Source organism: Populus alba, chromosome 11 (genome assembly GCF_005239225.2).
Source record: "Populus alba chromosome 11, ASM523922v2, whole genome shotgun sequence".
In the NCBI taxonomy this organism is placed as follows: Eukaryota; Viridiplantae; Streptophyta; class Magnoliopsida; order Malpighiales; family Salicaceae; genus Populus; species Populus alba.
The window spans coordinates 13,807,141-13,825,266 of NC_133294.1; the positions used below are offsets into that span (position 1 = coordinate 13,807,141).

At 30.6% G+C, this 18,126-nt stretch overlaps 1 protein-coding gene across 1 annotated transcript; it reads left to right on the forward strand.

The window, feature by feature from the left end:
- Window positions 1-5,839: 5,839 nt before the first annotated feature.
- LOC118038303 (peptide-N4-(N-acetyl-beta-glucosaminyl)asparagine amidase A) lies at window positions 5,840-8,231 on the forward strand. The gene has a single exon (XM_035044629.2). The coding sequence runs from the start codon at window positions 5,981-5,983 to the stop codon at window positions 7,868-7,870; it is 1,890 nt and encodes a 629-aa protein (XP_034900520.1). The 5' UTR covers window positions 5,840-5,980; the 3' UTR covers window positions 7,871-8,231.
- The last annotated feature ends 9,895 nt before the right edge of the window (window positions 8,232-18,126 follow it).

Here is an 18,126-nt window from a genome sequence, read left to right on the forward strand (position 1 = left end):
AAGCATTAGAGAGTCCCTGAATTTACCAAAGGGAACCTATTGCGGGTACCAATTACTAGCCACTTTGTCTTAATAGGCATCAGGTACCGGTTGCCAGCCAGCTTGGTCAAGGAGAAAGAATCGGATTACTAAAATCAAGAAATTAACTAATTATCTAACATATAAGTCTTGTTCTTAAGTTACTCTTTAGCTGATCTGTTGGGTCCTTATTAATAGCTCTGTTTGTGAAAAACTGATAAAAAAGTCATCAATTGTTCTTCCAAAACTGGTTTATTAACATTCATAATCATTGTCAAAGATATATAATCAAAACACTTTTGGAATGGGACATGTCATGAACTTTCCTACAGTTGTTGGTATATCTACTCCTCAACAACTCTTCAATAAGGAGTAGGAAAGGCTATGTAATAACTTAATCACTCTAAGCTAGAGTATGTTTTTTTTTACTTGTCTAAGGGTTAATAAGATGAGCAAATCTGGGCTATACATTTGTCAATTCCATGAATGCAATTGGAGCCTTTAAATTTTAGAAAGTTTTCAACAAGTGCAAGTAAAATGTTGGTTCAAATCATAAAACATGTGAAGTTTATTTGGCAACCACCCAAAAAATATTTACTGGTGAAACTTTAGTCTTTCCTTACTTAGAATTGAGACCATGATCTCAATAGAAATATCATCAAATTGATTGTACCTCAAAAGGTTATAAAAATGTACTATGATCAAAAACTAAGTATGTAAGTTTCTTATATATAAATTACATTATTCAAAGTAATGATGTTTGTTTTTCTCCAAGTGACATCTAGGGCAACAATCCCATAAAATTTTAAGGATATGATGGACTCAGTCTTCTTAATACAATTGCACAATTTACTTTGGAAGGAATCTAAGTCTTTATAGTGTGATTGTATAATTTTCCTTGAAAGGAATTGATATAGTCATCTTAATGCGATTGCATATTTCTTCAAGGATGAGATTGACACTACATCTCTCTAAGATAACAACCCCATAACCTTTTAAGGATGGGATGGACTCAATCTTCTTAGTGTGATTGCACAATTTACCTTAGAATGGATTGATATAATTAGTCATATTTCATTACAAAGACATTTTTTTTTGTTCTTTCTTCTTAAACTTTAAACTCTAGAGGATAATAACATTCTCTACTTATAATGTTAGTTTCATGCATATAAATACAGTTGTGCTATATTTTATTTAGATCACGTTTGTTTTTGAGTTTCAAAAATGTTTTTGAAAAACAAAATTATTTTTTTTATTTCCTTCAAATTAATTCTTTTAGTGTTTTCATATCGTTCTAATGTGTTGATGTCAAAAATAATTTTTAAAAAAATCAAAAAATTATTATTTTGATACATTTACAAATAAAAAATACTTTGAAAAATAACAACTACTACAATTCTAAACACCTTTAGGATAACTAGACATAAGCTGAGTATTAGCTCAAGCAAACATGTCATTTTAGACACAGCTGACAAGGGATTTAATTCTAAGAGTATCTCTAACACAACAGGTAAAAGGAAAGCCAAAATAAATAAAAAATTGTATTTTTATCTTTTATTTTTAGTTTTAACCATTCCAACAGGCAAGCTATATGAATAGCTAAAATCCTTGTTCTTGTTTTGAAAAGCTATTTCAGCATTTCTCTACAAAGAAGCTAAAAGTAAATGAAATAACATGCATCTATTGGACAATATATTTTTTCTTTGTTTTGTATTAATAACATCATGCTTATATTATATAAAAAATAACTAAATTAGTTATATAATTATATTAAAATTAGTTTAACATAAAATATATTAAAATATAATTAACTATCCTTGGAATATATATAAATAAAAAAAAAACTATATTTACACTATTAAAAAAAAGATCATTTGATGAATTTGTCTCTTTGCTCTAACAGCGAAACTATATTATCTCCAGGAGGACGTCAGCTCTGCCCAAATTAACATCAATGGCTTTCCCTTTTCCTTTTCAATAGAAGAGTCCGGAGGGTGTAGGCACGCCTCTTCAACTATAGGCGATATGGATACAGAGATCCTTAAGATGATAAATTCTCAATTCACTTATTCCATTTTTCACTGTTAAAACACACACTTAAAACCACCTTAAAAAAGAAATATTGACGGTAAAGAATGGGAAAATTTCAAATTCCAGTGGCTGCCTGGCTATCTTTCTACTCTCTACTGCTTCTGGCCTAGCTTCTCTTCATTTCTCCACTGATTTGTCTCCAAATTAGGTCCTTCCCTTCTCTTCATTTCCATGTATTTCTCTTCTCAGCAAACAGCACTATGAATTTGCTTTTTTCCTCCCCTCGATGCCTGACTCAAGATGCCAATACATTTCCTTCCCTCTTAATTCCTCATGTTAAAGTATTTTTATATTAACTCTGAAAAATATAGCTTAATTTATTAGATTTTAAATTTATTTTTTAGAGGTTATTAATTTGAGTTTTATAATTTTTAGAGTCACTAAAATTTTATATGATCATTAATTTTAGAATTTATAAAATTAATCGAAATATAAGTAAAAATTTATTCAAGCATTTTGCCTCAGCAAATAGCACTATGAATTTGCTTTTTTCCTCCCCTCGATGCCTAACTCAAGATGCCAATACATTTCCTTCCCTCTTAATTCCTCAAGTTAAAATATTTATATTAACTCTGAAAAGTATAACTTAATTGGTTAGATTTTAAATTTATTTTTCAGAAATTATTAATTTGAGTTTTATAATTCTCGAGGTTACTAGAGTTTTACATGGTCATTAACTTCAAGATTTATAAAATTAATTAAATATATATATAAAAATTTATTCAAGCATTTTGCCTTAGCAAACAACACTATGAATTTGCTTTTTTCCTCCTTTCGATGCCTGACTCAAGATGCCAATACATTCCTTGCTCTTTAATTTCTCATGTTAAAGTATTTTTACATCAACTAAAAGTATAGTTTAATTGGTTAGATTTTAAATTTAATTTTTAGAGGTTATTAATTTGAGTTTTATAATTTTTGGGATCATTGAAATTTTACATGGTCATTAACTTCAAGATTTATAAAATTAATCGAAAATAAATAAGTTTATCCAAAAATCTATGCTAATAATAATAATAATATAATAATAATAATAATCTTTCAATATCATCTCTGTTTCTTCATGTTCCCCCGCTATCCAAAACATCTCAATCACTTGGCACCCCATCGTTGTTTTCACCCACACCGACACCGACATTGTTTTTTTACTGCAATAAAATACATTATTAGGTATATTAATTACATCACGTCTAATATAAAAATCAATAAGCAAAAAAGATTTATTAATAAAATATAATAATTGAAGAAATTTTATGGTGCTCGTGAAATTTATCATGTATTTGTATGTATCATACTATTCTACAAATGGTATGACAAGCTAAATCTTCCTAATAGTTTCTCAAATTGCACAAGTTTTCTATGGAAAATAATCACCAAAATAATGCTCTAAATACCTCAGAGAAATTTTGCCTTCTTTTAGAAGATTAGCGGGTTCGTGTAAGGATCCCTTCATCCAATGGTGGAGTTCTTTCCCAAAATAAGGCACTCTTAAATTTGTATTTCTAAAATAGGGCAGTTTAAATTTTATTTATAATGATAGAGTATTTTATGCCATATGGACTTTAATTGTTGTGTATGTCATTACCTGATTTTTTATTTATTTATTTATTTTTAAAAATCCAAAAATCCAAGAAATAACAAAAAATAACAAAACAAATCTAAAAAATATTTGTTTTTGATGGATTTGCATCGTTTTTTATATTTTAAGTGTCTTTTCAAAAAAATTAAAAAATTAAAAATTTATTTTTAACACATTTGATTTTTAACACACTTATTTTAAAATAAATTCAAAGAGTATATTTTTGATGTATAGTAGCAACGACGTCTTAACTTTAATGGAGAGAGAAACAAATTCAATAAAAAATAAAATCAATTGTTTGTGGATTTTTCTTCATTTTGCACATTACAGTAGTTCCATCACTAGCACAAGAAAAAAAAAAAAGTAGTAGTAACTATAACCATCTAGTAGGCGGTCCAGTAATAAGAGCTTGGGATTAAGAGGTTTGGTTCTCCTATGGTTTTAGGTTCGAGCCCTATAGTTGTTATTATGATGGCTATTGGAGATTTACATGGTCATTAACTTCAAGGCCTGTGAGATTAGTTGAGATATATGCAAGTTAGCCTGGACACCTACTTTAATAGTAATAATAATAAAAAAATAGTAATACTTCCTGATCCACCTAATTATTTTTCTATTTTCCCCATAAACAACATATGGAACCACACATTGACAATAACAATGGTGTGGAACCCGTGCTATCAGTGTTCCTCAACTCCAGCAACTTTTCTAATTATCTAGACATTTTTCAAAAGGTGTTTTACAAATTTATGATTTTGTGTTTGTTATAATTATTGTGAAATTGTAATAGTTTTAAATGTGTAATTGTTGGGTGTGTGAGTAAAATAGTAAAAAGAGTGTGTTTGTGTCCCTGCATTTTTTTAGTTTATTTTTGTGTTATATAGATTGATAAATCAAAGAAAAACATTTTTTAAAAAATTAGCAACTTTGTTTTAAATTGTATATGGCCAAGTTTTAAGGAAAATAAAAAATAAAAAATCATAAATAATAAAAATAAACAAAAAAATACAAGCCATGATTTAACATATTTAAATATAAAAATTCAAGAAAAATAGTTTTCTTGATATGTTTCGATGTATTTTTTGATTTAATAACTTGTTTATAAAATCCATGAGAACTTAGACTACATTTTAAAAATACGAAAAAATTTATTTTGTTTGTCCCAATATCAAGGACTACAAACTTATATATAAAATCTATTCTCGATATTATAAGAAAACAAAAATAAAAATATATGTTTTGACTATAAAATGAATAGGCTTTGACTTAATAAGATAAATATAGGAATAAAAAATGCCCTTGTCCTAACAATTAAACAAATTAAACTTTTAATGATATTTTAGACATTATACATTATACTATATAAATAAAAAGTTAAATGATCATTTCACCATGTTTAATATAGTAATAACAAATAAATCCTATGAAAAGATGATCTTATTCTTGTGAGCAAGTTATATGATTTTTACCACGGAGAGCAAAATATTAATTTTACTGTGTAAATCCACTTTCAATTAGAGTGTATACACATTGATTTCCTAATATTTTTTTACTATATTGGGATTCACCCTACACAACCGAATTTACCATTGATGTTCTTCCTATAAAGCCTAAAAACATTCCTCGTTCTACGCCGTGGCCACCAAGATTTTATTTTTATTTCCTTAAATTAGGACGAGCTTGGTAATATGTTTAAAATATATTTTTTTTTAAATTATTTTTATTTTAAAAAATTATTAAATTAATATATTTTTTTTTTTCTATTTAAAAGCATCCTAATCACATAGGATTGTTTAAATGTGGGTTCCGTTTGTTTTTTAAAATATTTTTTATTTGAAAATATATTAAAATAATATTTTTTTATTTTTTAAAAATTATTTTTATATTAAACGTATTAAAATGATAGGAAACATTAAAAAATTAATAATTAAAAAAAAATAAAATTTTTTAATTTTTCTAAAAACACTTATAAACAAAAACAAAGAGGAAACTTTCTATATTCCTCTAATTCTTCATCGAAAAGACCAAGCAAGAAGAATTTGGCCCACCTGACCTTGGCTGGCAATCCCTTAATCGGACAGCATTTCCTGGACCATTGTGTTATCTCACGCGTAATTCCAACTCGTATTCATTGTTTTCATCTTGAGTATTGTAATTTACTCCAACAACAAAAGTTCTTGTACAATCAACCAATGTATAGTGTTGTTTCTCCAAAGAAAACAGCACTCCAAAAAGCGTTCTTTCTATTTTCATCTCAAGGAAAAGAAAAGAAAAGTTAACAACAACCAGTCAATGGCCGCTTCTCTCTTCCCTCTCCTCTTCGTCTTTCTCATCCACCCTCTTTCCTCCACAGCTAACATCCACAAAACCAACAACCTTCTCAAATCACATCTCTTTACAGAACCCACTTCCATAACCACAACACGCCCCGCCCATAAACCCCTCAATGACACCCCACCAACTGTTTTCTTTGAGGTTACCAAACCCATAGATGTCCCCAATACTAAACCTTGCAAGCACTTTATTCTCCAACACGACTTTGCCTCTACTTATGGCAAACCTCCTGTTCTTTTAAACTATACCCCTCCCTCTCATTGCCCATCTCAAGATTTCTCCAAGATTGTCCTTGAATGGAAGGCAACTTGCAAAGGGAGGCAATTTGATCGTATTTTTGGGGTTTGGTTAGGTGGTGTGGAGCTTCTTAGGAGTTGCACTGCGGAGCCTAGAGCAACTGGGATTGTTTGGACTGTTCGGAAGGATATAACAAGGTATTATTCATTGCTTGTTAAGAATGAGACTCAAGAATTTGCTGTTTATATGGGTAATATCGTTGATCGTACTTATACTGGTATATACCATGTGAATGTAAGTATTTACTTTTATCCTGCTGAAAAGAAATTGAGTCATAGTGATCATGGTTTTAATAATTTGGCATCTGGGAGGGATTCTAAGGCTGATTTGATCTTGCCCATTTCGCGAAATTTGGCCTTGAATGACGGGTTTTGGTTTGAAATTCAGAATTCTTCTGATTCTGAGGCGAAGGAATTCAAGATACCTCAAAATGTGTACAGGGCTGTGTTGGAGGTTTACGTTTCTTTTCATGAGAATGATGAATTTTGGTATGGAAATTATCCTAATGAGTATATTACTGCAAATAATCTCACTGGTTCCCCGGGAAATGGACCTTTTAGAGAGGTTTTGGTTAGTCTTGATGGAGAGATTGTTGGCGCAGTTTGGCCTTTTACTGTGGTTTTTACCGGTGGGATTAATCCTCTCTTGTGGAGACCCATTACTGGCATTGGTTCATTTGATCTCCCCTCTTATGATATTGAAATCACGCCCTTCTTAGGAAATATATTGGATGGAAAGACTCACAAGTTAGGATTTAGTGTCACGAATGCTTTGAATGTGTGGTATATAGATGCCAATTTGCATCTTTGGCTGGACCATAGGAGCACAATTACAGAAGGGAAGCTTTTGAAACATGAAAGCAAGCCTCTTGCTTTATCTTTGGTATCAAATTTTACAGGTTTGAATGGAAAATTCTTGACAAGTGCACGCAGGTTCATATCCTCAAATGGATGGGTAAAGTCCTCTCATGGGAACATCACTACCCGTTTTAATCAACACTTTGGTTACAGCAACTTGATGGAGATGGGCAAGGACGGTGATTTGCAGATCGTGAATCAGACGATTAAATTTACTGATAATGTTTCTTTCAGGAAGCCATCCTCTAATGTTAAAGCATTCAAATCGTTAAAAAATTTCGAGTTTGACATGTACTCTGACTACATGGATCAAGGAAATGGCACTTCCTTGTCGGTGGCAAATGTTACGTTGGGATTCAATGAGAAAAATGTTAAACATGCTGGTTTGGGATTTGCATCGAACATTCTCAGAAATCTGCAGAATGGGCAGGGTGTCATGGTTGTGAAGAATAACTTGGTTCAAAGTGGTATGGGGAGCACACAACAGGAATACACATACAACGGTAGTGGCTTCTGCTATTTCAGGAACATAAGCAGCTCAAACTACACTATTCTAGATGACAATGTTGGAAATACATGCAGTGAAAGGAATCATTCTCATCTAGGTTTTGGACTTGGCAGATGGTGGCAATTTCCAGCTCGAAGGGCTTCTCTAGCATCTGAATTACTGAATAAGTATAATGATGGAGTTTGATCGTTTTATCGAGTGTGTTTCATGAGGGGATGCTCCAGAGGGTTCGTCCATGTGAGAAAACTGTGAGCCAATAAAATTTTATGTAACTTTTTTTCTTTTAATATTTCAAATAGAACATAATTTGTGTTACAGTTTTAGGAGAATTTACAGTGAGATGAGCCTTGGTTAAACAAGGCACGATGCTGTTATGCTGTAAAACCTTGTCTTGTGGTGGTCTTCTGAAGCAATCACTACTGGCAGTGTTTTAGGTTAGTAGTTAAGTAAGATAGATAGCTCTGTTGAATTTCATGGTGAAAATCGAACTTTGACACTTCACCATGGCAATGACAATTGAATTCAGAGCAAGGGTGTTATATGTGGAGCTAAAGTTGTAGACACGTGCCACTCGAAACATATTCCATAAACTTGGAAAATGATGGAACACTACTGGCAAGTCATCATTAAAAGCCCTTTCCAGGCTTTACGAGTCGAGGCAGGCTTCTGTTGCTCTCCCTGCCTTTCATTTCCCGTACTTGCTATATCAAATAGTGGCAGTGTCTTATTCCCCAATTCGTAGGATCTTCTCTTTGGGAGCTCCTCCCTCTTGTTTGTTTCCCAGTAGTTTCATCACTTCATCAATAATGCACCGATTGGATGATAGTTGTATGGGATTCTTGATAGGGCACACCTTGCGGGAGCTATGACATGGCATTGGACACATAGCTGTTTGTCAAGACATGTTCCTTGTTCTCGTGTTAACTCTGGCCAAGTTAGAGAGGCTCTTGAAAATAATTGGGTTGTTTCGCCATTCATACGAATCATCATTGCATTTCAGCTATATAGGGCTTCAATTAGCCATTGTTTGCATTTAAACCCCATAAGCATAATTTGGCAGTAATTCCTTGTAAATAGCTTTGCAATCTATAGATTTTCATCGCCATAGCGGTCTGGTGAATAAAATTTAAAGTCAGGGTATGATCTTGAGTCTGAATATGGATCTTCAGTGTGAGCTATAATTCATTCCAGATGAAAGCGTGGATCGGATACGGTTGCAGTAAGAATGTTTGGAGAACAAGAGCGACACTTTAAGGACTTGGATAAGGTGGCTGCATATACAGTATGAATGGATCTGCATTCTCTGAGTGCAGACACTCCGCAGAAAGATATGTTGCAGCTGATGCTTGATGTTAAATAAGCTAAATTGAAGTGCTGGATCCATTCTTTGCGTGCCCATTTGACACTGCGGTTGAACCTGCTTTTTGGAAAAAATTTAAATTTTTTTTTTTTTTTACTAAAATTGAGTGTGGTTTGTACTTTTTAGATCGTTTTGATATGCTGATATCAAAAATGATTTTTAAAAAAATATAAAAAAATATTATTAGCATGCTTTTCGGCATAAAAAGCTATTTAAAAATCAACCGTTACCACACTCTCAAACACCCTCGAAATTTATTCCTACTTCCTAGTGCTGTCCTTTCCTAATAGCAGGATTGAGATCTTCAAGTGGTTTTGCTACATGGAAAAGGAGAGATGGGGTCATGTCAAATTGGTTTTGCTACAACTTGGAAATTACCTCGGTTCCCACCTGCGATATTTTGAAAATCCACACTTGAGAAGTGTGGTATTTAAAAAAAATACACATAAAAAGGCTTAGACAATAGCCAAAACATGAGAAAGAGAAAAAAAAAAAAAAGAGAATGAAAGAATGAGATCTTGAAGGTAAGTTGAAGCTTTGATGATAACATTTCTAATATTATTGTGTTGTAGAAAATATATTAATGATCTAAATTATTTAGATTTATAGGATAAAATTAAATACGAGAATCAAAATTTAATTTTATGGTAATTAGAAACCATAACTAGTCTTTATATTTCTAGTTAAGGGGTTGATTATGTTAAAGTAAAGATAAAAATCATCATAAATCATACTACTTAAAGGGAAGTTTCATTGTGTTTATTTTTAAATAATAAAAATACATATTGTGCTCTTGCAAAGTACTTTACCAAAATTGATATGTATGAATTTAGAATAAAGGAATGCTAAAACTTAAGACAATGATTTGGAACTGGCCTAGCGATAAGACTTAATCCTTACTTGTAAAATACATGTGTTGGACTCGAAAAGATGATGAATGATAAATTGGATTTAAAACTTGTTTTACTTGATTATGCCTAAAATAGGCTCGAAAGTCATCATTTGCACTTAAGATGTATTTGTGGAGTCACACTAACTAAACTCAAATTTGTTCACAATAATAGCGTTGAACGTATTGTAAAACCTAAATATTCACAAAAAATGACCAAGTAATATTTACAAGAAAGTGTTTATTTTTTTAATATTTTTTGTTTTTTGCTCTTTTTTGCAACACTTTTATCCCTTTCACATTTTCCATTTCTTTCTTATTTGGAGAATTACATGGATTGTCCAAGAGCTTTTAAAACATACCCCTAGAATGAGAGGTGATCTTGTTCTAGGTTATTTTCAAATAAATACATTTAAGGCTAAAAAGAGGACAATAATGAATGAACTTTTGTTTGTTAAATGTATAACAAAGATGATCCTTTTTTATCTTAAACTCAAACTTGTTTATGTTGAAAAGTGTTAGCCTTGTTCAAATATTATTAATTAGAAAAACTATAAGGTTAACCTCAGAAAATAAATGGTAGGATCATGACTTGAATGCACACTATTTATCATTATAAGTCATCAAATCATTTAGTTTCCACCAAATTATTTCAAGCAAGATTTTTCCTTTAAAGGTTTGTTGAAAGTGAAAAGGGCATTACAAAGTTTAAGAAAAGAGTTCGAAGTAATAATTCACCCATCTTAGGCTTATTAAAAAATGATAGCAAATTTTAGAAATTCAAAAAGGAAAGATAATGTGGACTATACCTTTTAAGTTTATGAGATTTTAGGATTCATAAAAAGAAAGGTTTTCCTCTAAAATTAGCAAAATTAGCATGACATGTCTTGGAATTTGACCAATAAATTTACTATTACTTTCACAAAACATCTCTTAATTTGAAAAAAAGCAATTAGACCAAGAAAACAAAACAAAATTTATTAAAAATACAGTATGGTCCTTAAAAAACATAGCCCTAAAACATATAAAAAATCCAAGAAAAATAAAGTTTTTGATGACTTAGTTCATAAAATTAAATAATGAAAATGGGTTGACAACATAACCCTTATTTCATACCATATCAGTTTTGACTTGCCGAACATTTATAGCTTGGTGCCACACATCAAACGCTTCTTTCATTATCCTAGTTGATCACTTACTATGTCATCGATGGATTGGCAATGATATGATATGTACCATTATTCTTCACAAATGAAACATGGCCCCTGCAGATCAATTTTCAAACTTGATACTTGAAATTCTTATAGTCTTCAATTAAATGGCCTAAAATCCTATTATGATATTCACACTTCACATTTGAATTATACCACATAGGATATGAGATTCATCATGAATGGGGTGATGTGTCTAGTATTCATAAGCTATTGGTAAACAATGATTAGCTATAAAGATACATCAATCTTGGATAATGGCATTTAAAAGGTTGATGATGTTGTGACACTCAACAATACTTGAGGCAATTGGATAAGATGTTTATGGCCATGATTCTCAATCTAAATTCCAAAATTTTATTTATTATTTGATATGACACCAAACCTCACTATTAAATTATTGATCTTCTTGATTTCAAGCCTAGCTCAATCCTTTTTGTTATGGTCACCACATCCATAAAATAAGTTGATGAATTATCAATTAAGTACTCATAGTATAAAGACATTAAAGTGTCAATAAAAATGGAGGTGAACTCTTTTTTTGGATAGAGAGGGGTAAGTTTGTGCTACCACTTCGCATAATCTTAGAATATATTTTTTGATTAATTCATTATTTATTTTCTCCATTCTTTAAAGGTAAAACTTACTTAGAGTCACCTTTAAGTTAAGTTCAATCTATTAAAAAATGGCATCTACTAGATTTGTCTATATTTTTTATTTTAAGGCTATCCAACCATAAATACTAGCTAAGAGTAGGTCCAACCAAGGTTTATTGAAAGTAATGGATTAATAATTTTTTATCATAAACAAATTTAGTCATTTTATTGTAGTACACTTTAAGACGGGTCTCTAAACATTGAGCTTCTTTATACTTAATAAATTCAATGCCTTTGAATTTTCTAGAAATGCCAACATTTAGTGCATGATTTATTTCATCAACCAAAAAAAGATCATACAAGTTTTCTTTTCTAATGGTCTCTTGTCCTTTTATGGTTATGTTGTATACACCATTTTTTCTCTTTAAACGATAATCGTTCATGTTTGATTAGGTTGTTAAACTACTTCCTAAAGCCTCGACAATGATCAATAAAATACCTTACAACTTTTACATGGTACTCGTGCTTGGAATTCTTATTGTACTAGTTTGAAATAAGCGGTTGGAAAGGTTTGAGTGGTTGATGTGTTATCCAATATACATTTATAAGATGTTAATAAAGGGAAATGTAAAAGAAGATGACTCGTGACATTTTTCTTTATGGCTTGGACCATGCTAAAATAATGATGGAGGTGTTTGGCCTTGAGGAGAGAGTGTATCATATCACGAGATTGCACTAGTAGTTTGTGATGGATTTTTTGACATGACAGTAGGGACCTTTAATGATCTTGGAGAAACAAATGATAAGTTATGATTAATTAAATATGCATTTAAAGTACTCTTCTCATGAAGATGCATAAGAGGATGGAGTGGAAGAATTTGAGAAGTTGTTTTGTTCAATATAGGAGGGCAAAATGATGATCTTATCATAGTGGATTTTTTTTACGAAGGTCTTTCATCAAGCTATTTTGGAGTGAATAGTTTATTTTAACAAGCTAGTCATTTCATCCTTCAAGGAGTTGATCTGGTTCAGCCCGACTTGAGTTTTCTATTTATCTTTCATGACTTTCTTTTATGTAGGATTTTGAAAAGAATTGAGCTTCTAAATTGTATTTTGTGTTTGTTTCTCTCTTTTTTTTTTAAATAAATAAACTCAAAATTATCCTACATAAATATAGATATTCAGAAATGACTTTCCTATGACTTTTCTTCATCCAAAAATATGAAAAACATTCTAAGCCTTAACCTATACGAATTGAGAAAAAAACTTTAAAATTTTTATTCATTAAAAAACAAAGTAATATACAAAATGGTTCATTAGTAAGCTATGAAGTCATGGTATTTTCTTGCTCATTCTAGGGCATCTTTCTATCGTCTAAACTCACTAGTAAGTGTCAAAAGCTTATAATTATTAAGCTTCTTGTGATGTAACTTTTGCTTCTTCTTTTTTCCCCTCCAAAAGTTTACTAGCTTTAATAATAGAATACAAATGTTTTAGATTGGATATTCCATATTGAAATCTTCTTACTCAAACAATCCCCCTCTATTTTTTTCAGTGTTTAAACTCTGTTTAAAATTGTTCTTAAGTACAACTTACCATTTCAATCATCTTATCACCCATCTTACGAAATTTTATGCACATCAAGCTTACCCAATGATAATACAATAAGATATAATAGGAGAAGGTTTTAGCCATTATATGTAGATAGGTTGGCTAACCTAATGGTCTCAAAGGGTCCTTTGTTGCTAAACAAACCTTAAAAGGCAAACTCGAGGCCTACAGGGTGCAAAAGGTATAGACCAAGAAAATTCACATCGACTACTAATCATGACCTTGTAAACTTTTGATGAGAGTTTGAGGTTTCATGAGTGTGTTACTCTAGGGTGAAGCCACATCGAGACACCATAATTTCTCATGCTAACTTAAGGCAATGTGTGTTTAAAAGGTGTTGTGTAGTGTGTGCATAGGCACAAGTCCATATCAAAAAAATGCATGAAATGAAAGAATATAAATAGACAAATAGAACATTCAATTAAATAATTTAGGCGAAAAACACAATTAAATAAATTACTTTTAAACAAGCAAACAAAGCCTAGCTTTTACTAAGTCCTTAATATAGTCATCATTCTTTTGCAAGGAACATCTCATCGGTCTTAATCATTTAGATTCAATAGGGTAAAATTAAATATGAAAGTCTCCACCTAGTTTTATAGTAATTAGAAACCTTAACTAATATTCAAATTTCTTGGTAAGAGGATGATTATGCTAAAGAGAAGATAAGAATAATCTTAAAGTATTACACTTAAGGTAAGTTACTTTGTGTTTTTATTTTAAATGATAAAAAGACAGATTATGCAATTGTAAGAAATTTTCCCTAAATTGACACGAATTTAGGGTAAAGAATTACTAAAACCTAATATAATGATTTTGAATTTGGTCTAGTGATAAGGCTTAATTCTCACTTTTAAAATACAAGCAATGGACATAAAATTATGGTGAATGATAAATTGAGTTTAAAACTCATTTTATTTGATTATGTCTAAAATGGGCTTAGTGGCTACCACTTCCATTTAATGAGCCTTTATAGGGTCACCATGACTCAGCCTAAGTCTAATCACAATGGTAGGGTGGAATGCATTACAAGACCTAAATATTCAAAAAAATGACCAAGTAATATTTTTACGAGAAAGTGTTCATATTTTTTTATATGAAAAATAGCAAAGTTTAAACTTCACGAGGATGAAAGCTTATTAAGGATTTTACATTCCTTGGATTGATTCTTCAAAAACAAAACTTCATATTTAAAAAAACTACAAAGTTTTAACCTATTGTGAACATAACCTTTTTGAGGATTATACCCTCCATGAGTTGTTTTTTCGATATAAAAAAGAAAAATCTTCATTTATATTTTGAAAAACCACCCAAGTTTTTACTTTTCATGAATAGAACCCTTTTAAAGATTAAAGCTTTTATTTTTCTCTTTCATATTTTTTTTATTCTTTCAGTCTATTTATAACTCATACGTTGCCTATCTTTCTTACCTCTTCTTATCCCTTATCTAAAAAAAATTTATCTCTCAATTCTTTGATCTCTTTTCTTATTTATATTTTAAAGTCACAATTATTTTGGTCTTTATTTCTCTACTCAACTGCCATTTTGCTTACTATTTCTTATTTTTTTTTTTATTAATTTTGATTTGTTAAAAATATATTGGAAAGATGGGGTAAAAAATAAGTTATAACATATCAAAAAGATCTTAACAAGATGAATTCAGTAACATTAAAAAGGGTCACCAAAGGTGACTAGAGTTATCACATGCGTCACCTAATGGCAAGTGATGGTACTAAGGGTGTTGTCATCATCTCTAAGGTCTCATTCATTCATTGTTTCTTTCATTTTCCTTTCCTTTTTTTTTTTTTTTTTTTTTTTTTTTTTACGGTTATTGTGCAAGTCCATTTGTGTGTGTTCTTTAAAATATGACATTTCCTAACAATAGTTTTTAAAAATATTACATGTGAGAACTATGATTTTTATACAACTATAATTTTTATCGACATTTTTTTTTGATATATTGAAAAGGAAAAACACCCCTTGTTCTCTAAAAATTTATCAAATGTATCATCAATTATTGCATCCAAAGCAAAAGCATTCATATATTAATTTTTAAAGATGTAAGAAGATAAATGGAGTTATATCATATTTAGTTAGTAGTTTTCTTCAAAAACTCACCAGCTTCTTTAAAATTTTCTAGCTTCTTTAAAAATTTTCTAATTGTCATATTTGATCCAAAACAAAATCACTCACTGCATAAAAGTAAACAAAGAAATTCAAAAGATAAATTAATATTTTTGCATACACTTTTGGATTTAATAACTAGTTTATTAAATCCATGAGAACTTACCAATATTTTAATGACCTCTAAAAATTTTAAGAATTAATGGTTAATATTCTAGTATAGACACGAGACCTACAAATAGGCTGACATTTAAAACCAAAAGTTGACTAGAAACTTCTAGAATTATTTCGGGTATTTATTAATTTTAATTGAGAGTATTTTTCACCACAATATACGAGTTGTAGAAAACTCTTTTGCCTTTTAAGACAAGTGAACCCTGTTAGGGCAGCTACATGAGTTCTTCCCATAATGAATTCAAAATGCCATATTTATTAATGTGAATAAATCTTTATTCTAAGCTGAAGATGGACCATCAGTTAGGAACCCATCGATACATTTAAGCCATATCTAGACCACACAAAGCAGATTACCCCTGGTAAGGTGCGCTAGGGGTGCTAATACCTTCCATAACCACAACCAGTCCCTTACCTTAGAATTTCATATAAGACCAGTCCATCTGGGTCTCTTAGTGACCCTATACCAAATAACTAAATGGTGATGATTAACCCTGACATTGCAATTCCACATGCACATGTGTGACATAAGCCATAGAGAACAATTTGAAATTTTTATTAAACTTGACTTAACGGTGTTAATATCTTTCTTAGCCACAACCAATCCATTACCTTATAATTTCATATAAGACCAGTCTATCTAGGTCTAATACCTTAGAATTTTTATTGGTTCTAGGGGTATTAATACCTTTCATAACCATAATCAGTCCCTTACCTTAGAATTTCATATAAGACCAGTTCATTTGGGTCTCCTAGTGACCCTAAACCAAACAACTATGTGGTGACTCCTTGATCCTAATGTTGTAACTCCGCACGCACACATGCGAAACATGCCATAAAGAACAATTTGACATTTTTATTAAACTTGACTTAGTAGGATAACCTTAAAAGTTTTTGATTCAACTCACTGCCTTACCTAGGTTTGAAATTAAATTGTGTGAGAGTTACTTAGATGTTTCCTAGTCAACTTGGCCAGTCCAAAGGCATCTTGGCCAATTGGTAAAAAACTTTTGAGGATAAAATTGAGAGAAAAAAGAAAGGATAAAATTGACATAAAAACCTCTCGATCAAACTTCTTGCCGAACTTAAATTTAAAATGAAACTGTATGAGAGTTGCCCTGATATGACCAAGTTAACTTAGTCAGTCCAAAGACAACTTAGCCGATTGAAAAAAATGTCTAAAGATAAAATTAAGAAAAAAAAGGATGAAATTGATAGAAAAAAACCCTTTCAACTTGACTCTTTGCTCAAATTAGGTATAAAATCAAACCATATGAAAGTTGTATTGATGTGATTCAATTGATTTGGCCAGTACAAAGGCAAATCAAATTAGTGTTAAAAAAGTTTAAGAATAAGATTGAGAAAAAAAACAAAATTGAAATAAAAAAAGAGGGATGGGAAAAAAAAGGGTTGAATTGAAAAAAGAAGAAGAAGAGGAGCTGAATAGTGAAGCCCATAATGATTCCCAAGTTTTTTTTGTATATAAGTAATTAACATTAACAAAAAAGCTAAATGTTGCGGTGAAATTAATGTGGTTATAGATTCATAACATTGTGAATTTTAATATTTTAATTATGTTTTTGCCTTTCAAGCTCTTGGATGGTTAAATAGCTTTAAAAGGCTATTTTAGGTTTTTGCATATTCTTCCTTCCTTTTCTTTTGTTTTTTTCTTCCCAGGACAAATGAGAGAGGGATAAAGAAAGAAGACTGAAAAAAAGGGTGAGAAAATGCAAAAAAAAGAAAAAGAAAAAGAAGAAGAGGATAAAAGATAAGAGTAACCATTATGACCTTAAAAGAGAATAATGGGAGACAAAAGAGAGTGATGGATTTTAATCCCTTTTGCAAGACTAGAAGCAACAGGCTGGTGAAAAGAAGTAGCGAGTAACCTCGATTGGCATGGGTTTTGTTTGTTATAATTTTAGAAGAATGTGAAAATGGGTTATATAAAGGATAAGAGGGGGAGAGAAACGAAAACATTTTTTCTCTCTAAAAAATATGCGCGGGTCTAGCAAGAAATCAATAACCAAGGTATGATTTAGGGTTTTTTAGGTATTAAGTATTACAAATTCTCTAACATAAAATTATGATTTAGAATTTGTTTTCTCAATATTAACAATTTGATCATGTGTGTACCTTTTGTTTTAATTTTAAAATCAAGTTGATCCTTTAAACACCTTAAAATCTAAAATTTGAGCTCTTTTTTCCTTCTTTAAACAAAAGAGAAAAATTAGCAAAATCAAATCTATTAGTGATAATAAGTCTTGGGTTGATTCTAACAATTTTAGAATTAATGAGGAATACATATAAGATAATATAAATAACAAAGCAATGGCTATAAGAAAGTACAATGTTGTCAATTCTAATGAGGCTTGCCGCACGTGTGCGGCATCATGATGATCATCTTTCTAGAGCAAGATCTTCATGGTAATGGATGGAAAGAATAAGAAATTCTTGATCTTTCTCAGTAAAAATGGAAT

What these genes read in the sequence shown, in the direction of transcription:
- LOC118038303 (XM_035044629.2), top strand. Translation starts at nt 5,981, where the DNA reads ATGGCCGCTTCTCTCTTCCCTCTCCTCTTCGTCTTTCTCATCCACCCT.